The 20287-nt window shown below is 42.3% G+C and overlaps 1 protein-coding gene across 4 annotated transcripts in view; it reads left to right on the top strand.

Annotated features, from left to right (window-relative positions):
• Positions 1–20287, top strand: part of PDE7A (phosphodiesterase 7A) — an 87583-nt gene that overhangs the window by 19087 nt on the left and 48209 nt on the right. For 2 of the 4 annotated variants that reach the window (XM_073679373.1, XM_073679374.1), the window contains exon 2: positions 20147–20184. The exons of the other annotated variants lie outside the window; for them this stretch is intronic. In XM_073679373.1, the coding sequence (XP_073535474.1) occupies positions 20147–20184 (38 nt within the window). The remainder of the gene's footprint in view (positions 1–20146; positions 20185–20287) is intronic. 4 annotated transcript variants of the gene reach the window in all.

Here is a 20287-nt window from a genome sequence, read left to right as displayed (position 1 = left end):
AATCGCTGATTGGTCACAGACGCTATTTAAATGTGGCGCCCAAATCGGTGATTGGTCGCGGACGCTGCCCATCAGCACAGCGGTGTTTAACTTTTGCGGTAAGATCAGTGATTGGTCGCGGGCCAAGACCGCAACCAATCACTGATTTGTGCGGCACATTTAAATAGCGGCCGCGACCAATTGGATGTCAGCTCCGCTCCCCGGTCCCCCCCCCCCCCCCTTCACACCCTAGCCGCATGGAGGTCAGCGGCGCTGCCTGTGCGGATACTTCCGCTGCGAGAACCCGAGACATGAGCGGGCGCTCGCAGCAGAAGTATCCCGACCCGCAGCGCCGCTCCCCTGTCCTCCCTTGACACGCTAGCCGCTGATGTCCCCACAGTACCCGCATGGTGTTACAAAGGTCCGGACATTTGTGTTAAAAATCGCTGATTGGTCGCGCCCAGCGTCGGCGACCAATCACCGATCTTGGCTCCATATTTAAACACCGCTGTGCTGATTGGTCGCGGCCGATATTTAAATGTGGCGCCCAAATCGGTGATTGGTCTCGGATGCTGCCCATCAGCACAGCGGTGTTTAACTTTTGCGGTAAGATCAGTGATTGGTCGCGGTCTTCGGACCCGACCAATCATTCAATTGTCTTGGTGAGGACCGGGGAGCGGCGCTGCCTCTGCGGCTACTTCCGCAGCGAGAACCCGGGACATGAGCGGGCGCTCGCAACAGAAGTATCCCGACCCGCAGCGCCGCTCCCCGGTCCTCCCTTCCGCATGGAGGTCAGCGGCGCCGGCGGTCGGGGTCCTTCCGCTGCTACCGGCCGGGAGATGAGCGCCTCGCGCCGGTCATCTCCCGGCTGCATCACCGCTGAGCTCCGTCCCGCGGATGAGCCGCTAACGGCCGCCATCTTTTTTTTTTTTTTTTCAGAAATCCCGCGGCGCTGATTGGCCGCTGCCGAACCAATGAGCGACGCGGGATTTCCAGGACAGACGGGATAAGACGAAAATATATATACAGTGCCTACAAGTAGTATTCAACCCCCTGCAGATTTAGCTGGTTGACACATGCGGAATTAACTTGGCATTGTGACATTTGTACTGTAGATCAGCCTGGAAGTGGGAAATGCACTGCAGCAAATTTTGTCTTTTGTTTTTTTTTTGTTTTTTTTTTTTTTAAACGTTAAAAGTTAATTCAGAGTGTCATTTATTATTCAACCCCTCAAACCACAAGAATTCTGTTTGGTCCCCCTAAAGTATTAAGAAGTAGTTCAGGCACCAAGAATAATGAGCTTCACATGTGTGGCTTAAAGATCTCTTTTGCCAGCCTTTTCTGACTATTTAAGACCCTCCCCAAACTTGTGAACAGCACTCAGACATGGTCAACATGGGAAAGACGAAGGAGCATTCCAAGGCCATCAGAGACAAGATCGTGGAGGGTCAAAAGGCTGGCAAGGGGTACAAAACCCTTTCCAAAGAGTTGGGCCTACCTGTCTCCACTGTTGGGAGCATCATCAGTAAGTGGAAGGCTTATGGAACTACTGTTAGCCTTCCACGGCCTGGACAGCCTTTGAAAGTGTCCTCCCGTGCCGAGGCCAGGCTTGTCCGACGAGTCAAGGCTAACCCAAGGACAACAAGGAAGGAGCTCCGGGAAGATCTCATGGCAGTGGGGACATTGGTTTCAGTCAATACCATAAGTAACGTACTCCACCGCAATGGTCTCCATTCCAGACGAGCCCGTAAGGTACCTTTACTTTCAAAGCGTCATGTCAAGGCTCGTCTACAGTTTGCTCATGATCACTTGGAGGACTCTGAGACAGACTGGTTCAAGGTTCTATGGTCTGATGAGACCAAGATCGAGATCTTTGGTGCCAACCACACACGTGACGTTTGGAGACTGGATGGCACTGCATACGACCCCAAGAATACCATCCCTACAGTCAAGCATGGTGGTGGCAGCATCATGCTGTGGGGCTGTTTCTCAGCCAAGGGGCCTGGCCATCTGGTCCGCATCCATGGGAAGATGGATAGCACGGCCTACCTGGAGATTTTGGCCAAGAACCTCCGCTCCTCCATCAAGGATCTTAAGATGGGTCGTAATTTCATCTTCCAACAAGACAACAACCCAAAGCACACAGCCAAGAAAACCAAGGCCTGGTTCAAGAGGGAAAAAGTGAAGGTGTTGGAGTGGCCTAGTCAGTCTCCTGACCTTAACCCAATTGAAAACTTGTGGAAGGAGCTCAAGAATAAAGTCCACATGAGACACCCAAAGAACCTAGATAACTTGGAGAAGATCTGCATGGAGGAGTGGGCCAAGATAACTCCACAGACCTGTGCTGGCCTGATCAGGTCTTATAAAAGACGATTATTAGCTGTAATTGCAAACAAGGGTTATTCCACAAAATATTAAACATAGGGGTTGTATAATAATTGACCCACACTTTTATGTTTAAAATTTAATAAAATTCAACTGAGCAACATAACTTTTTGGTTTGTAAGATTTATGCTTCTGTTCATAAAACCTACTCTCGTTTGCAGTTTGAAGGCTCTAACTTATTTGCATCTTATCAAACCAGCTAAATCTGCAGGGGGTTGAATACTACTTGTAGGCACTGTGTATGTATGTATGTATGTATGTGTGTATATATATATATATATATATATATATAAGTTTGGACACACCGGTCCATGCAATGGCTTTCTAACAGTCTTGAAGGTATTCTAAGGCTATGTGCACGCGGTGTTTTTTTTTTTTTTTTGCGGCAAATCCGCTCGGATTTGGGCCCCAAAAAACGCATTGCACACCTTATCACAAGTATTTCCTATGCGTTTTGGCAAGATCTGTGCACATGATTAGGAATTTTCCTTATAGAATTTAATGTGCGGAAAAAGAAGCAGCATGTCCATTCTCTGTGCATTTTGGCCTGCTTTTTTACTATACAATGCATTGGAAAAAACGCATGGCAAATCCGCAGGCAAGCGCGTGTTTTTTGCTTTTACATGCCTCAAAAGTGCGCGGAATTTCCGCAGCGCTTTCTTACCAAAAGATTCAGAAACGCTGCAGAAATCTCAGCAAGCAATTCCTGATCGTGCACAAACAACCTAAGAGGTGCTGAGCACTTTTTGGCTATTTCACCTTCATCCCATACCATTGGGGTTAATCAAATGCTTGTATCATGTGATCCAAATATCTGTGTGCCATTGGAGGGGGGTGGGTTTAAATATCCGTGCACTTGTTTATTTCAGGCTATGTGCCCACGATGCGTTTTTGCTGCGGAATTTTCCTCAGCGTACACGTTTGGGAAACGCATGGTAAGCTTTCTGCCATGGTCCCCTATGCAATTCCGCACTTTCAATGCCCATGCTGCGGATTTTTCCGCAGCGTTTATGCTGCGCTCAAAAATCCGCAGCATGTCCATTAATTTTGCGAAAGCGCTGCGTTTTCGCCGCCATTGACTTGCATTAGAATGCGCCAATTCCGCAAGACTGCATCTGTACTTACGTAATTGGTGCATTCTAATGTGCGGATGGTGCCCGAGTGTGGAGAAGATGAGACTCTCCTCCACACCCAGGTACCATAGAAACTGTAAAAAAAAAAAAAAGAATAAAATAAAAAATAAAGATTATATTCACCATCCGACGGCACCTGATCTCCTTCCCTGTGCTTGCCAGCAGACAGAAGGACCTGCGCTGATGTTAGTCATGTGACGGCAGGTCTTTCAGTGCAGCGATCAGCTGGCAGCCAGGAAGGAGTGCAGCAACACACGCCGGGCCATCGGAAGGTAAGTATCGAGGTTTATTTTTTTTATTTTTAACTATTCGGTCACACTATATAAATCCATGCTGTTTGCATGGATTTATATAGTGTAACCTAGTTGTCAAGCACTCTCAAAGTGATGCTAAAATCGCTCTGAAAGCGCTTGTCAATCCACATGCGGAAACACATGTGAATCCGCATGTATTACGCAGGAAAAATGCATGTACAATCCGCATGCGTTTTCTGCCAGGGAGATGCAGAAATGCTGCAGAAATTTTCTGCATCGTGGGCACATAGCCTCACAGCTCTGATAAAGAACGCCATGAGCGTTCGAAACACATATTGCTGTACTTATTATGGATTTTAATAATTTTTAAGCTGCTTTGGAAATCTTGAACTTTTTATAAAGCTGGATTTTTCTTTTCAGTCTTTTTTTTTTTTTTTTTTTTTTTTCTCTGAAATACTGTCAATTAGCAGTTTCTGAGGCTGGTAACTCTACTGAACTTCTCCTCTGCAGCAGAGGTAATTCTTGGCATTGCCTTTCTTTGGGCATTCCTCATGAGTCAGTTTCATCATAGCAATTGATGGTTTCCTTGACTGCACATGAGAACATAGTCATGGTTCTAGCAATTTTCTGGATTATTGACCTTCATGTCTTAAAATAATGGACCGTCGTTTTTTTTTCGTAATTGAGTGGTCCTTGCCATATTCTGGCTTAGTACAGTTGTGGAATAGGGCTCAGCACTGTATATAACTGTTTGGCAGACGTAGTGTTGGTACAAACACACTGTTTCAGAAGGATGTCGAGGCCACAAATGAACTCTTGATGCAGCATACATTCTTTGGAAGCCATTCCAGGTGACGACCTAATGAAGCTGCTTGATAGAATGCCATGGGGGCATAAAGCTGTCAGAGTAAAAGGGAGGTAGTCTGGGGAATCTAAGGTTTTACATGCATTCTGGTTTTTGTCACACACTTCTTTTTTGTGGTTTTGTTGCCTTCAGTCTGAATCTACAATGAGCACGTTCTAATAAGAACAAGGAAAACCATTGCATGAACAGGAGTGTCCAACCGTATGACTAGTACTGTATGTCTGCCCTATGTGATGAGGTACGCAAAACAGACATTTGGCTACAACATAAACAAAATAATAAAATTTGAATTGTATACCTAGAAAGAAACTACTGTATTTTGCTGATTATAAGATGCACCCCCCCCCCCAAATTTTGGAGGAAAAAGGAGGTGCGTCTTAAGGTATTTTACCTGGGGGCGGGTGGCGTCGGATCAAGGTCCCAGATACAGGAGGTTGGTGGCGGTAGTTGGGCAATGCTGTGGCCCCGTCCTCAGAAGTCGATGGTGAGCAGAGGTGAGGTTCCCTATCCCGTATATAGCCCTGCACTGTGCTTTGGCAAAATGGCCGCCGGAGCATGCGCAGATTGAGATCTCAGGGACATTTCTAATTGGAAGCTCATTAACCCTGCATTCACAGAATATTGGCAAATTCAACGTAAGGTGGGTAAAGTGGTGTAAGATGGTGAAGACACCAGCTGTTTGCCTAATGCAGGACACAGCTATGAGCAGGTTATCCTGTGATGTACAAACTAATGTGTTATCAGCAAATCCTCTAGTAATTTTTTTTTTTTTTTAAGCTGCAGTCCATTATCTATCTATACAACATATTGAACTATTTTTTACTTTTATTTCATTGTACTGTGCAGCATTGAGCTGCATTCACAGCGTATTTTTTTGGACATGCATATAGAGAGGTCTTCTTACTTGTCTAACATATACCGCTGCATAAGCATAGCATTTACATAATACATGCCATTAATTGCACACTATTTAAAAAAAAAAAATACAAAAAAAACAGCTTTAGGCTTCCATAAGGGGGCTGGGCCTATTGGATGCATTTGATATATCTGCTGGCCAGTACCAGGGCCTCTCCTATTATCACTTTTAGTTTGGGTGTTTTTGCCCTATTCATTGTTACTCATTAATGTGCCTACACTGCCTGAACCATCATTTTAATGAACAAATAAAGTAGCACACTGTAACACTGAGTATATAGATGTGAAATATGAAATATGAATAGCATAACTGCTGTAAAAAATAGAAAAATGAAAAATTTTTTGAAAAATTTTTTTAGCGCATGAAATATGAAGTATGGAAAATGAATAGCATTACTGCTGTAAATAAATGAGAAATCTTAGCGCATAAATTGGCCAATTCATGTGTACCTTTCACATCTATATACTCAGTGTTACAGTGTGCTACTTTATTTGTTCATACAAAGGTAGCTGCTCTTAGTAAGCACCTGTTCACACCTAGTTTTTGTAGTGGAAGTGCCGTCATTCTCTTTGTTACTAGATGAACCATCATTTTAGGCATCTCGACTCTTAATTGGTAATCTGACTTTTCTCCTTTTGTGCTTCCAGCAGTCTCTGTAGATGCTTCTGTATGTGCAAAGGAGCTAGAAACCTGCATCATAGTTGACGCGCTCCCAGAGGTCCAACTACTGAGAAAAGGTGGCCATTCACTTAATATGGCTATTAGTTAAAGCCTTGTTTGGCCAACTGCTATTGCTCCTGGATCCATAAAAGTTCACACTGTGTGTCTGAACTTGTGTGTCTTTCAGTAGGTAGAGGGAGATAAGCCGTGACCAGTCAGTCACTGCTGGCTTATCTTTGCAAGACTAAAGGATTAAGCATGTTTAAATACAACATGCCTGATCCTTTTTTTTTTTTTTTTCCTTTTCTTTCCCCTAAAGGGAATGTGTATTCAGAAAATGACTTATTGATTAATAAGGAGCTGTCGTTTTTATTTTATTTTTATAAGGAAAAAAAAAAATTGTATAGATGACGATAATAAACTTTGTAATATATCGCATCAAAGAAATCTGCTTCATTCACTCAGTTCTGTGATAAAATGTCTATAGTGAATACAGATTTTTATATTACTGATGATGGCAAACTGTTACCGTATAATTAATTGAAGAGGGAAGGAGGTAGATATTCATTCTTTTGAAATTAAAGTTTCATATTTTAATTTGTGGCAATTTTTTTTTTTTTTTCCATGTCACAATTTTTGTAAAAATTAGAACTGTCACTGACACACTGACCACTGAGTTTTTTAGACACAAACTTCCTTTTGTTTCAGGAGATCCACATGTACATTAGCCACAGTAAACAGAACCCGCCCCTATCTTCTGTATTGAAGCATCTAATGAGCATGTGCTAAGGTCACTGTGACAGGAGGGAGAGCAGGGCAGCTGTGACTGGTGGATCCTGTGTTATGGGCTGTGTAGAGGTGTTACCTCTGACTGTAATCCTTCCTCTGATAAGGACAGGAAGTAGGAGCCTGAAGTCCCAGTGGCCAATGTGAAAACTACATGATCTTTATTAAACCGAATTATCGATCCTACAATTGGGGGGGGGGGGGGAAACATCACCAAACATTTCCTAAAAATATATGTAACACAAAAAGTTGACTTAAGCAATGTCTTTTTCTGACGATGCATTTCCTTTTGAGGGGGTTGCCCGGTCCAAAATAAGTCAGCAGTCTGTGTGACTGCAGACTTGTGAATTTCCGTTCACATCCCCCTCCCAATCCTTATGTTAAGCTGATTACCTAAATGGCGATAATTTTATAACAGATCTGTACCAGTCCTGGATTTGGTGCCAATGTTCAAGTAACCTTCGAGAAGTTTAGATGATTTTTATGACGGCCTTGGTTACATGGAGCTCCGTGTTGTCCTTCAGAATCTACCAATTAGAGAAAGTGTACAAATATCATCTGTAAAACTTGGCATTTTCAGGTATTGAGCTCTATGTATAAAATGTTACTTAAGCAGTGCTTGCAATAATATATTGTTTTCTCAAGGTGGTATGAGCGATCCACCTTTCATCTGTACCCTACTTCTAGCTCACATGATGGATACCAGTCAATAACAATAAAACCACCTCCCTTTTATTGTGTAAGACTCCCTTGCGCCCCCAAAAAAAAGCCTACTCTGAACTCTTGATGCATGGACTTCTTCACAAGACATTGTAGTATCCGGCAGAGAAGATGATGGCAGCAAATCCTGCAAGATGGCCACCGCAGTGGTGGAAAGTCTACACCTTGCTCCCCTGCCTTTCTTATCCCACAGGAAGGTTGGGGAGATGTGTTGTACATGCCGCCGCTGCAGCCATCTTGGAAGCAGGAGGAACGTAACGCCGATCTGAGCAAAGGAGGTGAACGGAGGGAACCAGGTAGGGTGACTGGACGTGATAAATATCTAGTCGCCCTTCAGTCCTAGGGTGGAGGGAACCTTTTGAAAACAGTACAGTAAGAGCTCTTCTTAATGATATTCAGTTTAATACTAAAATAATAAAGGATAGCTAGTTCCCAAAAAAAAATAAAAAAATTTCTTGAGAGCTTTCACAATCTAATTGTTTTGTAATCCTGCTTCTCCCGGATATGTGGTTATTGGAGCATACATGTCATTATGACCTGATACATTGCTTGACAGCTCCAGTAGGAAGATATTTATTTAGTGCCTAGTAATTATTACTTGTGTATTCGCATAGCATTGAGTGTGCGTAGAAGCGGAGAGCTAGATCTTCTCCGGTAGTGTTCTGCAGCCCGCGCTACTAGACATACTTGTTCTATGCTTATGGGATGGGGACACTAGAGAAACATGGGGCATTAGTCTTTGTATCTGCCTAAAAGGAGGATCGTAGCAATAGAAGGGTTTCTCCACTGCTCTGTCTGTAGTGGAGGCCAGCACTGACCCCTCAGTTGGTCCCTAGCTGCAAAAAAACCTTCAAAGTGACAAGTAGTTACTGGTATATCAAAGTAAGCATTGCCCGAAAATACTATACCATTACAAGTGCACTAAAACGATTAATGTTAAAACCGTACCAAGTACTGTGTGTGTGTGTGTGTGTGTGTGTGTGTGTGTGTGTGTGTGTGTTATTTATATATATAGAGAGAGAGAGAGAGAGAGATCTCTATCTATCTCATATACACACACGCGCACACACACACACTAGAGGCAGAGCGACCGGCCCCACCAAAAGAAATTCGTGAAGTCTAGGGTTCAGTTGTATGTCCCTGTTAGTTTGATGCAGTTAGATAGGGTGTCTAACAGGTTTTATTTTATTTTTTTTTCAACTTCACCAGTGCTACAAATAAAAAACAAAACCGTGTCGGTCACGATAAATATGGCGTTTAACTGGTATTCCTTCTCCACCTCCTGATGCGGTAACTGCGTTCAGGTGGAGAATGAATGGAGGAATGGCTGTACATGCACGGCCACCTCTCCATTTAGTCTGTCTGGATGCGGCAGCTGGTGGGCCTGGGTTGGTGGAGCCCCCTTCTCTATCTAGTTGCAGGTTCCAGGGGTGGGACACTTATTTGTGACTTGTGGGCCATTTCATGACTTGTTGGGCAACTGGCGCGATTGCAGCAATAAATGTTACTTATTTTGACGGTTTAATGACTTGGTAATTACACTTGTTTTGGAATTCATACAGAAACTTGATTTGGACAATTTCTGGCAGGGAACGTAGAAAAAACTGCAAAACAAGCGTATAGACCACAGGCCGTACCATATTACTGACATCTGTCAACACCCAAACACAGGCGGGATGGGTATAAGGTTATAAGCTGGAAATTTCCACTGCTTTACCGTCTAATGATATCGTTATGGTGCAATAAAGTGTAACACATACTCAGAACAGTATTACTTTCTCTACCGACAGCCAAATGTGAGATGAAATAAACAAAGGTTTCAGACCTGATGATTAGGTGAGAACCTCTTATTATATGGGGATGTTTCTAGTCTGGCATTGTCTTTACAACACTTTTATGTTGCAATTGATGAAACCAGTTCATTTTGAGACCTTGAGGTGCATATATCAATCTCACTCTGAAATGGGTTAACTGGGTTGTAAAACTTGCCAGGAAAAGGTAAAAAATAACACTTTTTTAGTTTTCTTCACCTTTTATTACATTACCCTTTAAACCAAGTTGTATGACAGTGGTGTTTTGAGTCTTAAAGGTAACCTGGCACCTCGCACAAAATCTTTTTACCTGCAAATATAGGGATAATCTGCAGGTAAATGGGGAATAAACCATGCCTGGCTGCCTTACTGGAGTATTGTCCACAGTGAGAAAATGAAGTTATATTCTCTCCGCAGTTGCTTGCGTCCAGTCATTGGGGCGGTGCAGGGAGCTTTTATAGTCACTGCTCACTATACAGTGGGTGCTGTAATCGCTCCCGTACACACTGACAGTATGCCCTGCAGTGTATGTGTACAGCAAGCTGTCAATGTGCCAAATGATTACCGATGCCGTGATCACTAGAAGGGAGGAGCAACTGCAGGGAAAATGCGTATAATTTCATTTTCTACCTGTAGCTGCTGCTCCATTAAGGCAACCAGGCATGATTTACCTGCTGATATCCACGATCTCTCTAGATAAATGGCATTTCTGGAGATTACAGGTCCCCTTTTAAGAAGTTATAGAACTGAAAACTGTTTGTTCATGACTGGCCCAAAAAAATCCGCTTTCTGCCAGTTTTTAAAAAATGAACAGCGTGTGGATGAGGAACTAATTTATGTGAATGTAGTTTACCCGTAAGACGGTAGGACTTCGGGATCACTATACGCAGGCTTAGGCCACGGCCCCACTATCAGTATTTGGTCAGTATTGTTTCTCAGGAGTGGGAGACAAAACCAGGAGTGGGTGATAAATGCAGAATTGGTGACTTGTTTCTATTATACCTTTTCTCTGATTGTTCCTCACCTGGTTTTGGCTCCCACTCCTGAGAAATAATACTGATTTGAATACTGATAGTGGGGCCGTGGCCTTAGTGTGTGATCTGTAACTATGATGACATGTTGGCCTATATGAGAGCTGTAATCACAAAGTAGGCTAAAATATCAACTCTACTTCTTGTACGTGTGGCCCATGACTTTCTGGCCAGGTTTTTCATTTATGGCTTATTGTAATCACGGTTGAATTACAATAACTAAATTAGAAAAAAATTACCCATCTACGGTTGATTGAATAAATAAAATGAGCAGCCCTGAGAACGGTCTGCACTAATCTCTCCGGTGGAAGACTTTGACAGTGCCAAGGAATTCTCCTCTTTCTGAACATGTTGTGTAGTGAAAGTCATTTTGTACCTGTAAAGCTGAAGCCAGATCGACACTCCCTAACTTTTTGCTGTCCTTCTTTTTCATTTGTGTATAGAGAAAAAACTCTGGATCAAGAAAGTTTCTTACAATTATTAGAAACTTTTCCTGACAGTAAGCTCAGGCATAATTTTTAAAGATGAGATGTGGTATGCAGGGCTGTGGAGTTTGAGTCGGTATAAAATGGACCGACTCCTAAAATATATAATAAATTGGGTACAGTAGTATAATGCAGGATGTGCTGTGAATTTTTTTCATAAGAATTTGGGAAAGTTATGAAATGCCCTATAAATGTCTGTCCTATTCCTGATCTAAGGATTTCGGCTTTTAGCTGACATGAATCTGTGCTGCACTTTATGTACATGCTCAGTAGTGGGGAGTCAGGGAAATTGAGTAGTCCGAGTCGGTGTTTTGGCTTACTGACTCCACAACCTCCACAAACCAGGTCGTATGGGTGGGTTAACTACTACAGGCAGCCCAAAAATTTGGTATGGTGCAAAAAGCAGCCATGGTCTCTAACTCTAGAGTTTGGGGGGGGGGTCCACATGAGACTCCATTGCACACCAAAATCCATATGAGTTGGTTGTGGATTTCACCCTTTGCATTGCAAAAGCATCTTGGAGGACGTCCGTTCCTCAGTGCTGGCAGTGTTGAGTTCATAGTTGACTCTTTTGAGATGGAGGAAAATGGAAATATGTGTAGGTAGCTCTAAAACGTTTTTTTTTTTTTTTGCAAACACTTTTTCTGTCTCTTTCTGTACTGGACAACAAAGGATTTGGCGGCAGAATTGCCTTATCCTAAAATGTGATGGTATCTTCTGCTGACTGCGGCTTTCTCTGTAGTTTATTAGTTGTTTGCCTTCCAATGGCTTTATGTGGATGCCAAATTCCAGCATATGCTTCTTATTTTCATGCGCTCTTGTTTGGTCCTTCGAACTTTGTGTAAAACCCCCCCTGGAATCAGATGAGTTAACGCTGCCGGTACTTGCGTCTCTATAATCTGCTGCTCCTCAACGTTTCTTCCTCTCTGGTTTCTTTCTATTGTCCTGTCCTTGAAATAATAAAAGTGCGTCAGTAGAGCTCCGCCAGCTTGGCAACCTACCCAGAACGGTTCAGGATAATCTAAAGGGCTCATTAGAATGGCTTGTGGGCTTTTCTTTATTGCTGAGGAATTTGTGGTGAAATGGAGTTTGGTGCCTTGAATAAGTATATTGTGTGTGTGTGTGTGTGTGTGTGTGTGTGTGTGTGTGTGTGTGTGTGTATATAGTTTCAGGAACTCTTGCTTGTGGTGAAATCCACCAGTGGGTAGACGTGTGTCGTGTGCAGGTGTCTGTCTAGCCTATTACAATTTATGGTATTCACAAACTATTCAGTAAAATAATCCAAGCTGATAGATGTCACTATAGATGTCACATGTCTTACATGCAAACATCAACGCTGTGGCCAGTGATTGACTGCAGAGGTAATTTCTGTGATGGGCAGGGCCACAAACTAAGCGTAAGGCCTCAGTCAGATGTTCGCTTTTCTTGCATATGAGAAAAACGGAACAATGAGTTTAGTCAGGGGTTCTCGTATGTGGAGAGAAGAAATTAGAAAGAAGATGGAGAGTTATTATTATTAATAATAATATAATATTATTATTTATATCTTTTTTTTTTTTTTATATATAACCGTATGCAAAAATCCGACTGCACTTGGATGCCTTTTTTATTTTGTTACCCATTGACTTGCATTGCCGATTTTGATCCGACCTTCCAAAATTGAACTTGTTTAAGCGATTTTCCATCGGTCACTCGGCTCACAAAAAACTTAGGTACGAGTGCTGTCAGTCCATGAAGACCACGAATAGCACTCGTACGCGAAAATCAGACATCTAAATGAGGCCCAATGGCAGGCACACAAATATATAGCCATATCTAAACTAGACTATTTTCCACGTGTGGAAAATATCGTGTGTGTCTCTCTTGAATTACAGGCGGTACGTCGTCTGTGCAGGAGTCACGTGGTAGTAATGCTCTTTCCTATGGTGACTTGGCCAGTGTTCTGCCATATAGGCCATCTACCTCCTACTAGAAGGTACTTGTGCGGAGTCCGCCATTGTACATGAGCTGGGTGTTAGGCCTCCGTCTTGGGAGCTTATACCTTGAGCTCACCTAGGATTCTTTTTAAAGGGAACCTGTCACTAGAGTCATGCTGCCCGAACTATAGGCAGCATGAGCCCGAGCCTGACTGCGCAACTTAAAAATACTGTTGAGAACTTCTTCCCTCTCCAAACCGGTTGATTGTGAAGGCGTTGGAGAGATCTGTCAGACTACGGCCCTGATTTATCATTTCCTCTTGCACCTGTTTTTTGGTTACACCCAATTCATTATTCTATTTGCACCTTTTTTCAAGTCTATTTGCTCGTCTTTTTATTTTTTTTATTCTTTTCTCATTTCCGCTTTGTGGATGCAGTTTAGCAATTCTAGATGTTTTAACTTAATTAATCAATTGCAACTTTTGGCACCAAAAGTTAGATGGGAAGAAGGCCTATTTTTTGACTTTATGCCAACTTTGATTAATTTGGCAGCAAAAAACAGCAACTAAGACAAAAAAGGAAAGTGACTTAACCCATGTTTTTTCTGTAGGGTTTCCGAGAAAGACAGAAATACCTGCAATCCCACAGCCAGGCTCTGATTCGTGCTGCTTGTTGTTCCAGGTTCCCTTTAACTTCTCCCAGAAAAGAGCAGTTGTATGTTATTGTAATGATAAAACCAATATTTGATAAGAAGGCCACATGTTTCACTTGTGTACATTACTAGTGCAAATATCTCACTGTTGATAAGGGAGAAAATACTCTTGTGTTTAACCCCACAATACCAGAGCTCTTTTGGCTCCTGTAGAGGGTTATTCACAGGATTAGATGGCCACTTTTTGCTCAGCCACTGGGACCCCCATCGATGCGGAGAACTGGGGTCTAAAATTAAGTGGGTTAAACGCAAACTAATATTTCTCCCATTATCAACAGTGAGCCTCAGATATTTGCACTAATGTACATAGCTGAAACGTGGCCGTCTTATCAAGTATTATTTTTGTCCCTATAGCGTTGGGAATAACCCTTTAAATGGCTGGTGTACCAGTAGGTCTGTAACACTGATTTCTTATTTAGGAGTATGCCATTGTTCTATGTTGGGTGTAAGGCCTAATTCAGATGGCCTTAAAGATATATATCTATCTTGTAACCCTGGCTGTGATGAGAACCGGAAGTGTGAACCTGTTGACCTAAGTGACAGTCGAACATTTTAAGACTGTGTGTATGTATGTATGTATGTATATCTATCTATCTATCTATCTATCTATCTATCTATTTTAGTACAGACCAAAAGTTTGGACACGCCTCCTTTTAAAGATTTTTCTGTATTTTCATGACTATGAAAATTGTACATTCACACTGAAGGCATCAAAACTATGAATTAACACATGTGGAATTATATACTTAGCAAAAAAGTGTGAAACAACTGAAAATATGTCTTTATATTCTAGGTTCTTCAAAGTAGCCACCTTTTGCTTGGATGACTGCTTTGCACACTCTTGGCATTCTCTTGATGAGCTTCAAGAGGTAGTCACCGGAAATGGTCTTCCAACAATCTTGAAGGAGTTCCCAGAGATGCTTAGCACTTTTTGGCCCTTTTGCCTTCACTCTGCGGTCCAGCTCACCCCAAACCATCTCGATTGGGTTCAGGTCTGGTGACTGTGGAGGCCAGGTCATCTGGCGTAGCACCCCATCACTCTCTTTCTTGGTCAAATAGTCCTTACACAGCCTGGAGGTGTGTTTGGGGTCATTGTCCTGTTGAAAAATAAATGATGGTCCAACTAAACGCAAACCGGATGGAATAGCATGCCGCTGCAAGATGCTGTGGTAGCCATGCTGGTTCAGTATGCCTTCAATTTTGAATAAATCCCCAACAGTGTCACCAGCAAAGCACCCCCACACCAGCACACCTCCTCCTCCATGCTTCACGCTGGGAACCAGGCATGTAGAGTCCATCCGTTCACCTTTTCTGAGTCGCACAAAGACATGGTGGTTGGAACCAAAGATCTCAAATTTGGACTCATCAGACCAAAGCACAGATTTCCACTGGTCTAATGTCCATTCCTTGTGTTCTTTAGCCCAAACAAGTCTCTTCTGCTTGTTGCCTGTCCTTAGCAGTGGTTTCCTAGCAGCTATTTTACCATGAAGGCCTGCTGCACAAAGTCTCCTCTTAACAGTTGTTGTAGAGATGCCATAATACAAATTCTAACAGTCTATTCAGTAGGACTATCAGCTGTGTATCCACCAGACTTCTGCACAACACAACCGATGGTCCCAACCCCATTTATAAGGCAAGAAATCCCACTTATTAAACCTGACAGGGCACACCTGTGAAGTGAAAACCATTTCCGGTGACTACCTCTTGAAGCTCATCAAGAGAATGCCAAGAGTGTGCAAAGCAGTCATCAAAGCAAAAGGTGGCTACTTTGAAGAACCTAGAATATAAGACATATTTTCAGTTGTTTCACACTTTTTTGTTAAGTATATAATTCCACATGTGTTAATTCATATTTTTGATGCCTTCAGTGTGAATGTACAATTTTCATAGTCATGAAAATACAGAAAAATCTTTAAAAGGAGGCGTGTCCAAACTTTTGGGGGGTGTGTGTGTGTATATATATATATATATATATATATATATATATATATATATATATATATATATATATATATATATATATATATATATATATATATATATATATATATATATATATATATATATATATATATATATATATATATATATATATATATATATATATATATATATGTGTGTGTGTGTTATAGAAGAGTTTAAAATTACTTTTTTTTTTTTTTTTTTTTTTTTTTTTTTTTTTTTTTACATGGTGTTTTCTAATGACACATTCCCTTTTAACTTGCTAGAGTTTAGCGTTAACTGACCCTGAGCTTTTATCTGACATGATCCCATTGACGTATTACACGCTACGTCATACATTCAGCCTCTGCTTCCCATGTTTTATATAATTTCTGTCCAGATTAGTTAGCAGCATGAGGGGGACAGGATACTTTGCGGTCTATCAATATATTCTGTGTGTTTCTGTTTTATAGACTAAATATAATTTCATATTTGAAGGCAATCTGTATTGATAAAAGGGGTTTATTAGAGCCATTGAACGTCTCCTAAGGATCAGTGTAGCCTGGCTTATAATTTAGTCAGTGGCTCCATCAGGGCTCCCAACTTAACCCCTTAAAACAGGAATCAGGATTCTGCTGACTGGGTCATTGACTTTAATGGAGCCGATAGTCTCTGATGTAATTTTCCAAGTGTCTGCATTTTTGAGGAGGTAGACTGCGTTTTTGTGCCGCCTCAAAAAAGGTAAACACTGCAGAAAATGAGATCAGACCATCAGGGTATGTGGTCTTTTTCGGCCCATCTTGTAGCTAGACGTCCCTAATTTACACAGATCAGATGTAGGACTTGGGAGCAATTAGAAGCGCTACTCAACCAGTGCACTAGTAATGACCAATGTTTGATAATACCTTTTTTCCCTTGAGTAGCATTCACTTCCGTGTCACTGGTTCAGTGGCTGAGAGTGGCCGGACCTGCGCACGACGCCTTGTAGCAGTGGCTGAGAGTGGCCGGACCTGCGCACGACGCCTTGTAGCAGTGGCTGAGAGTGGCCGGACCTGCGCACGACGCCTTGTAGCAGTGGCTGAGAGTGGCCGGACCTGCACGCGTCGGCTTGTTGCAGTATCTGCTGATCATTACATTACCATGTGGAGGCTTTACAAACTCTGCCCCGATGTCGAGAAAGTTCAGAGGAAAGTGACCTGTAGTGTGTAAATGGCAGAATGTCTCTTTCTGGTGAATGGCAGCCGTTGCAATGCAAGTCCCAACAAACCCCTGGCCTTGCGTACAGTTCCTGCTGCTTTGACTGCTGACAGATGAGGATTTCTCCTGTCCTCGCTCATAAGGGTAAACATTCGCTGTAGACTTACTGCAGGGTTGTGTGCTCAAGGTCATCACAGGCCACATCCTATTGTTACTCCATGACTGAGGGTAAATATTACAACCTAATAGTGTGCTTACTACTGTCCCGATAACTGGTTAATCATTCCTCAGGCCCAACAGCGCCAACACTAATGATGGAACAAAGATGTAATCTGCCGTATGGTTTATTGTGTGATCCTGATATGCAAATATACAGCACAGTAGTCCCAGTCTTCAGACAGACCTTGTGCTGGCAATAAAACGCACTTGTACGAATCCGAGCTGTCACTAGACAGACGTGTGAGGGACCTTAGACGACTATGCAAAGCTAAGGCAGGCCATACAAACACATAGAAAGGTCAGCGGATACTGCCTAGAATCTAACGTCTATGGGCTACATTCTCCATATAGAAAGAGGAGAAATTCTGAGAGAGGGGTCATTTGGCAGCAGCTGTACATTTTAATTTACCACATGTTTTAGGAAGAACCTTGGTACCTAGATGCAGTTTTTTTTTTTTTTTTTTTTGTTGTGCTCCACATAGACATGAGTGCCCATTTTATGGTCTAAAATGCTCCTCCATTGTGGGAGCCACGTGGACAATCCGGGAGGGGTGACGAGTATGCCTTATGTAGGACCTGCCAGGGCTCCTCCAGGAGACCTTGGATGTAGCGGAGCAATACGCAGGCAGTTTTTCTCAGTCTGAATAAAGTCCTATAGGGGACATTAACCTTGCATTATGACTCTGATGTTAACTGACAATTTTTAGTCTTTTCAGTGACATATAGATAGAAATCACATTTTAAGATTTATAAAATGTTTCAACCTTTTCACCATTTGTAACCATGTGCTACTATACTCATGTGAGGTGGAGTAATCCAAATGCAGTCAGCTTTGTTGGAACAGTATATGTACATCTCTTTGGGGTGTTTTTTTTTTTGTTCAATTAAATGTAGTTTTGAAAAGTGAACCATTTTGGCTTTTGTCGCTGTTATGCATCACAGTACATAGCGGCTGCAGAATGAGTTAAAGGGGTTGTGCCACCATAAAGAATACTTTTAACCAAGCAGAAAATGTGCAATAAATAGTTTTTACTAAATGTAAATGACAAAACCATTCTGCATTCAATAAATACCAAGCCTTTATCTTCTTAGTATGCTCCCTAGCAGCCCTTGGCGTTATTCCATTCTGTCCTCATAGTGGGCGATCAGCTGGTAGAGTTTGCTCAGTTCGGGTCATCATAAGAGGACTCCCCACCCCCAAGGTGCACAACATAATCTCCTTCATACAAGTCTGACAGTGCAGGGAGCAGATTCCTGAAAGCACAGAAGCATGAGAGAGTCTTCTCAACCCCCCTCTGGGTGAGATCCCTATTGCAAATATGCTTTAAAAGTACTTTAATGGCTTCTTGCGTGCAAATGGTCCTAAAAGAAAAAAAATATTTGTGTGAAAGCACCCCAATAGGTGAAGGGGTTGTAGGTATAGAAGGTCAGAGATTCTACAAATCTGATGTAAGTGCAGACCAGTGGTTCCAGTCTACTGTATTCACACGTATCCATATGTTCAATAAATGAATCCTTCCTCTCTAGCAGCACATTAGGCAATGCCTGACCACTGGATCTAAAGTGATCCCTTGTTATTACTATGTAAACATCCCGGTATCAGCCCATGTCAGGTTCTTGTATGTGTCGGTGTAATGTCTTCTGACTCCTGGTCTTGCAGATACGGTGTCTGTATACCCTGCTCTGTAATGGAGGAGCTATTTCTGTCTATTTGGATTCCAAAATTATAAGCACTGATGTCAATGCAGATGAGGTGGCCTAATTTGGACAAGTGATCTACACGCAGCGTTAAGGCTGGTGCCAAGTCTGACAGGTGTCCTGGTGGCTGGAGGGAGTCCCTGACAGATACAGTCATGGCCGAAGTTTTGGCACCTTTTGAAATGGTTTCAGAAAATTAAGTATTTCTCCCAGAAAATTATTACAGTTACACATGTTTTGTTATACTAATGTTTATTTTCTTTGTGTGCATTGGAACAGCACAAAAAAAAACGCAAATTGTAAATAATTTCACAAACAACCCCAAAATTGGGCTGGACAAAACTGTTGGCGCCCTTTGCTTCATATTTGGTTGCACACCCTTTGGAATAAATAACTGCAATCAATCGCTTCCTATAACCATCAACAGGCCTCTTGCACCTCTCAACTGGAATGTTGGACCACTCTCCTTTTGAAAATTGCTCCAGGTCTCTCATATTAGAAGGGGCCTTCTCCCAGTAGCAATTTTAAGATCTCTCCACAGGTGTTCAATGGGATTTAGATCCGGACTCATTGCTGCCCACTTCAGAATTCACCAGCGCTTTGTTTCCATCCATTTCTAGGTGCTTCTTGAAGAATGCTGGGATCATTGTCCTGCTGGAAGACCCATGACCTAGAACGTAAACCCAGCTTTCTGACACTGGGCACTACATTGTGACCCAAAATCCTTTGGCAAGCTTCAGATTTCATGATGCCTTGCACACCAACATGGCTCCCAGTGCCAGAGGCAGCAAAAATAACACCAAAACCACTTTGAACCTCCACCATATGTAACTGTAGGTACTATGTTCTTTACTTTGTAGGCCTCATTTCATTTTTGGTAAACGGTAGAATGATGTGCTTTACCAAAAAAGCTCGATCTATGACTCTTCTCACCACTAGACGCTTTCTCAGGAGGATTTTGGCTTACTCACGTACAATTTGTCAAACTGCAATCTAGCTTTTTATGTCTGTTAGCATCCTGGGTTTCCTGCCGCAGCGTCTCATTTCATTCAAATGTTGACGGATAGTTCATTCTGACACTGATGCACCCTAAGCCTGCAGGACAGCTTAATTTCTTTGGAACTTGATTGGGGCTGCTTATCCACCATCTGGACTATCCTGTGTTGCAACCTTTCATCAATTTTTCTCTGCCGTCCACATCCAGGGAGATTAGCTATAGTTCCATGGATTGTAAATTTCTTGATTTTATGTTGCGCACTGTGGACAAAGGAACATCAAGATCTCTGGACTTGTAACCTTGAGATTGTTGATTATTGTTCAACAATTTTGGTTCTCAAATCCTCACACTTCTCTTCTCCTCTTTCTGTTCTCCATGCTTAGTGACAAAACAGACACAATGCAAAGATTGTCAACTTCTCCCCTTTTTATCTGGTTTCAGGTGACTTTCATATTGCCCACACCTATTACTTGCCACAGGTGAGTTTGAATGAGCATCACATGCTTGAAACAAAGATGTTTACCCACAGTTTTGGAAAGGTATCAACAATTTAGTCCAGACCATTATTTGGGGGGTTTTGTG

The sequence above is a fragment of the Phyllobates terribilis genome, unplaced genomic scaffold, assembly GCF_046119375.1.
Source record: "Phyllobates terribilis strain yellow unplaced genomic scaffold, ASM4611937v1 Scaffold_4__5_contigs__length_816908805, whole genome shotgun sequence".
In the NCBI taxonomy this organism is placed as follows: Eukaryota; Metazoa; Chordata; class Amphibia; order Anura; family Dendrobatidae; genus Phyllobates; species Phyllobates terribilis.
Note: the sequence above shows the minus strand (reverse complement) of the source record. Positions and strands in the feature narration are given on the sequence as shown.